Raw genomic sequence first — 6,000 nt, 5'->3', positions numbered from 1 at the left:
TTTTCCAACTGTTCTTCTATTGAGTAATCAATTTGTGCAGATGACCATTCAGCAACTTCCGGAATGGAAAGCGCCGCATCAATTTCATTATTTTCAGCCTGAGTTTTTATCTTTACAGAGCAACTTTATATATATGTGATGTCAAAATAACCCTCTCTTGCTTTTTGAGTCCATTTATTGCTTCGTATATTCTTCTCTTTGCTAAAAATAAAATAAAAGACTCTGAATGGAAAAAATAGTTGAATATGCCATCAAAATAATTGTCTCAAATTGTGTTGGCACTGAAATAATAGGTATCATGTGAGAGTTAATAATTATAAACTTTGACGGTGGTAAATCAGATGAAAAAAAAACTATAAAAAAAAAGATTTTTATGAAATTTGATCAATTGACCTACATGTGATAATACTAATATAAAAAATATTTTAAATTAAATACAATTGTGGTAAAATTCAAATAAGATAGAAAATTTAGTGCAACTCCTGACAAATCGTAGAAATAAAATATTATTTAACAAAACTAGATATCCTATTCTTTCTTGCATTGTGTTTGTTTGGGAGGATCTAAGAGATGAATGTCTCAATTGAGGAAGAGAAATTGTTAGTAACTACCGATTGCCTGAACCATTGCATTGCATGCTCTCTCCACTTATAAAATGTAGCAATAGTTTTTAGGTGTTATAACTTTCTGTAAAGGTATCTCATTTAAATGGATCAGGATAATTTACATGTGCAATATAACCGTTCAATCAATTTTTGCATTAACCTTGATGAAAAATATCCACATTTTTATCTTTGCAAGCCGTGCTAAACATAAGACAAAAACGCATGATGTTTGACCTTACTTTCGGACACGAATGTATGTAGATTTCAAACTTGAGAGGCAACTGTCCGACCTCTTGCCCAAATCGAATAAACTTGAAGGAAAAATAATAATTATGAAACGGGTACTAGAAAGAGAAAGAAAGTCGAGACATTTCAGGAAAAGAAACAAATACTTATAACGAGAAATAAGAAATGTGACTCTTAAATTTTCATAAACGTTCGTAAATAAAAAGATAGCAATAATCAAGGACTTTGCTATTAAAATTGTTTAATAGAATATTTTGTTCCCCATCAATGACCATCATTGAGAGATGTAGCTAAAGAAATGGAAAAGAAAGATGATTCGCAGTTTTTTATTGCACGAAAGTTTAAGTTATTTTCTAATTTAGTGTGTGACCTTTGACATAGTTTCACAAAACCAATTTTTTTAATTAAAAGTTGGTATCTCAAGGATCAATAGATTTCTATTTCTATTTTATTTGGCTCATGTTTATAAATGTACATTTATTTCATATGTTCAATCATTTTTCTCTTATTAACATTTATTTTTATAACAGATTCTTTTTGTATTCATTACTTTTGGTCACCTTTGTAGCTATAAACACTTAGACTATATATTCTGCTCAATGAATTTGTATTTTTCATAGTTACATTTTTTATTACACATTACACGAATGTGTTTTATAGAATGCCATATATTATCCGAATGAGTTGAAATAAATTAACATGAGATACACATGCAACGCACGTGCCCAATACTAGTATCCACATAAGAGGCATCTATCATCTACACTAATATCAAGTATAAAAAAATCTATCTTGTTAAGTAGTTTCTTATGCATTGTCAACCAACAGATAAAAGTATGTTCCCTTACTCTAAACTCATATCCACCAAGGCCACTCTTCCTCAAGAACCTGATAACCATCCATTTTGCACATACATTGAGGTAAATATATACGTCTTTAATCATGCATTGTCTCTTCCAATACCAGCAACAATACTAAGGATAGTAATAATTAATCCTACCAATCTTCATCTTTTATATACACTTGATTAATCCATTTAACACAGATATCGTCAGCCTTCTAAGCTATATATGTTCCATGAACAACAAACCAAATATGATTTATCTTCAAGGCCTTACACTTGGAATGGAAACCAAATTAAACCCTTCCTGTAATGCGCGCTACCACATATTCATAACCCCTCTGAGACAATCAACTGAACTATATGAACTCATAGTAGCCATTCATCACTATATATATTTTTCAGTTTCCAACTAATAAATTGAAGTGGAGGGAGAGAGGAAAATTTATTATTATGCAATAAATTAGGCTTCTTTACAACTGTTGTTCACAGAAATAATACCTAGAAGCTGAGATGTATCGGCATATCTTATTTGTTGAATTTTTATGCCCTTCTGAGCTAACAAGAAAAAGCTCAAGCATAGCTAACTTGAAGAGGTTCAATATCTTCCATATTTAATTTCCAGAATTACTACGACCAACCAATGTCAGGAAGGCCAATATTCAAATCAGTCTCCACCTCTGAACACTTCTCCTTTTCTTTCTGTTGGGCTGGTCGTGTTAGGTCAACCGGTAGTTCAAATGCTGCTGGCCTTGGCCTTGGCCTTAGTCCACACTAGCAATATCATGGTTTATAAGAATTGTCAACAAACACATGTACGTAGTTGAAGAGTTTATAGGGGAGGGGATGAAAATGTGGAGAATCTAACCCTCGCCAACAACCTGAAAGTTCAGGTAACTAACCAACTGAGCTGCTAAGAAGTTCCAGCAACATTTCAATATGTGGATACTAGCTAGGGATCGAATGTGGAAATATTGATTTATGGGAGAGTTCACCTTTTCAGATAACCTTGCATTTTCTTCAAGCAATAGTCTCTCCTGCACAAGAGGAAAACAAAAGTGTGTACTTTTAAATTAAATTAGCAAAGTACTTTTAAAATTGCATTGAAGTTATATCATCATACCCTGTCTTTTAGCCGTCGTATTTCGTCCTTGAATAATTGAAACTAGAAATGACCAACATAAGAATTGGTTAACCAATGCAGCCAAATCATGTAAACATGTTAAGGTCAATTACATATTAATTACTATCTTCTCAATTTATATGACTCAGTTTCCTTTTTAGTATATATACAGTAGTCACACAAATATCTATGAATTATTTTACCCCACAAGTTTCAAAATTCTTTTTTTCTTAAACTCCGTGTTAAGTAAAACTACATCACATAAACTGAGACGATGAGAGTAATACCTTTCTCGCCCTGATTTTCTTTAAGCTTCTATCCAGCTGGTTGTTTATCTCTTGAAGTTCATTCATTGAACATGACCCTATACCTTGCCCCAAAAGCTTCCTAAGCGTTTGAAATTCAATACGCCAAGAAATTTCTTTAAAACGAGACTACATTGAAACTGGAAAACTAACTGCTAAAACTGACTACAATACCGTTTGGAAATCTCAAGGATCTCTATCCTCTTTGCAATGTTTGCTGTTTCTTCCCTCAAATGCTGCAAATCATTAAACAAATTATGGAACAAAACCAACTACGGATGATGAGATTGCAACAAATGAGGAATATAAACCGTAAATTTCATGACATTATCCTAGATGTTAACAAATGACTCCACGAACTGTAAATCAGTATATTCAGACAAAAGCCTAGATCACCACTATGGGTTAATATCTTGTAGGGTAATTCCAGCTAAATCATCATAATTTGCCAAGAACAGTAAAAGATGAGAAACTTGGGCGTAACTCTACTATAAAGGCGGGCTCATGAGAGGAGGATTGTCCAAAATTATATAAGGAATCCATGTTCTCATCCCATAAATGATGCGGGACTCCAACAACCCCTTTCCTCCCTCTTCACACCTAGGATTAGACATCTAGAACATGGACAATATAAGACGGAGAACCCACCATCAAAAACAATGAATTAGGATGGACCTAATTCTAATATTGTGTAAAGAAATGAATATTGAGTCTAACTTAACTTCAAAAACTAGCTCATAGGTGATAATTGTCCAAGCCTTATAAGGATCCTAGAGTTCTTGTCATTCACCAATGTGACATTCATTCTATTTATCACCCCCTCTCACGTCTAGATTTGGATAGTCCGGGTTATCCATTATCCGGTCAGGTGTGTGCATATTCATGGATTGAAGATATTTCCACCACCCGCAATTGTTCATGACCTATAGCAAATCAGTCTAGCTTTGATACAATGTAAAATAAGTCTGTAAAGAAATGGATCTTTGACTTACTCAATCCCAAAAAACTAGCTATAGAGTGAAGATCATTGTCCAAATTCATATAACGAGATCAATTATCCATTCTATATCCGATGTGGGACTCTTAAAACTCATTCCACACCCACACCTCGTTAACTAGAGCGTGGACAATATAATATGAGGGCACAACATCGGTGAACCAAGAATTCAGATAGGTCTAAGTACTCTAGTACCATGTAAAAAAATGTGGACCTAATTCAATCTCAAAAGCAAACACATGAAGGAAGGATTGTCAAAGTCCGTGTAAATAAACTATCAATCCATTTTCTAACCAATATTAGACTTTAATTCATTCTAACACCCCTTCATGTCCAAACCCAATCAAAGCGTGGACAACCGAGAGTCAAAATAGGAATGGACTAATTATGATACCAAGTAAATATATGATATTTGAGTTTAACTCAACCATAAAGTTAGTTCATGAGGAGAGGATTGTCTAAGATCATATAAGAAATTCATGTTCCCATCCCACTTCGAATTCCAACACCACAGCCACCACCTCACCCCCACTCTCTCACGCCCAAGACTGGGCATTTAGAGCGTGAATAATATTATAAAATGGGAGTTGAACTTTATAAACAATGAATTTGAATGGACTTGACTATGATATTATGTAAAAAAATGAATCTTGGAAATAACCCAACCTCAAAAACTAACGAATGGGGTGGAAATTGTCCAAATTACTCATGTCAGATCTCCATTTATGTAATAGTGACAATGCAAATTATAGGATTCCATCATTAATTCTCCATCAATTTTTAAAAATAAAGTGTCGTGTGGTGTGATTGGCTTCATTTGTTGTATTCATTGGAATCCTGTAATTTGCATTGTCACTATTACATAAATATTTTTTTGTTTTATCTTGGGAGGATATAATCCAAACCTTGGCAACAATGTAGGAGTTATAATTCCTTAAGGACACACAAATAGCTTGTAGGCTTGGAATAATTCTCTTTTACTACGTTTCTATTTAACTGTTTTTCTGCTTATAAAAACAGACACTGATTTGTATAATTAGTATCCAGAACATAAATAATAATAGAACTCTTAATAAGAACACCCAAAATTCAAGATTTTATTCCACACCAGCTCAAGTAACCACTTTTTTGGTGGGGGTTAGGCATGACTCCTAATATGTATATTAATAAAAGCCCATAGCTAAATACATACACAAGAGAAATGTAATGCCTATTTTCTCCAAGAAAAAATGTGATATTATGATCCTATAGATCACGAAGAGTCTACAGGATTTACAAGTTGTACCAGCTTCAAGGAGAGTTAAAGTATTCTTCAGGAAGAAATACTAAGCAAAAGGATAAGACTATTACAACCGTACCAAATCATCATAGGTTAGCTCAGAATTTTTCTTCTTTTTTTATTCATAAGTTTCCAGGATTGCGATCCTGAAATTGTGCACTTTCCATTTGTGCACTTTTTTATTTGTCCGTATTCAAAAGACCTCTAGTCTACGATTGTATAGGGTTTAGGATTTTCCTTCCATTCTTTACGCTTTACATACTTGTATGTATACATGTACTGTTCAATGATGAAATACACAAAATTTTCTCATTCCTTTCCATAAAGTAAAAGTAAAAATGCATTTTGAATACAGTGGACAAATAAAAGTGAACTGAGAAATAGTAATGGAGACCAGGTAGTTTGCTTTATTTGGCAAACCATACTGATAAAATCAGTACTTAGGTCACCATTGATGAACATGTTCAAGCCTGAGAAAGATTTGTGACCAAAGAAAGGAAGAGAGTGAGAAGAAATATTTTCTGTATTGAATTCCTTAGATTGAAAAATATCTTCTATAAGTAGAAAACTTAGTCTAAAACTAACTATCCACATGTCATTTTCT

At 33.2% G+C, this 6,000-nt stretch overlaps 1 protein-coding gene across 9 annotated transcripts in view; it reads right to left on the bottom strand.

The window, feature by feature from the left end:
• Positions 1-2,118: 2,118 nt before the first annotated feature.
• The window catches only part of LOC129898542 (MADS-box protein AGL42-like), a 34,203-nt gene continuing 30,321 nt past the window's right edge, over positions 2,119-6,000 (bottom strand). For 8 of the 9 annotated variants that reach the window (XM_055973115.1, XM_055973117.1, XM_055973118.1 and 5 more), the window contains exons 4-8: positions 3,295-3,356; positions 3,103-3,202; positions 2,816-2,857; positions 2,688-2,729; positions 2,119-2,466 (exon numbers count right to left, since the gene is read on the bottom strand). In XM_055973115.1, the coding sequence (XP_055829090.1) occupies positions 2,323-2,466; positions 2,688-2,729; positions 2,816-2,857; positions 3,103-3,202; positions 3,295-3,356 (390 nt within the window). In that variant the 3' untranslated portion in view covers positions 2,119-2,322. Of the gene's footprint in view, positions 2,574-2,687; positions 2,730-2,815; positions 2,858-3,102; positions 3,203-3,294; positions 3,357-6,000 lie in introns of all 9 variants that reach the window. The other variant, XM_055973124.1, reaches the window with a different exon arrangement.

Source organism: Solanum dulcamara, chromosome 8 (genome assembly GCF_947179165.1).
Source record: "Solanum dulcamara chromosome 8, daSolDulc1.2, whole genome shotgun sequence".
Lineage (NCBI taxonomy): Eukaryota > Viridiplantae > Streptophyta > Magnoliopsida > Solanales > Solanaceae > Solanum > Solanum dulcamara.
The sequence above is the reverse complement of the archived record's forward strand: the minus strand, read 5'-3'. Positions and strand labels throughout refer to the sequence as shown.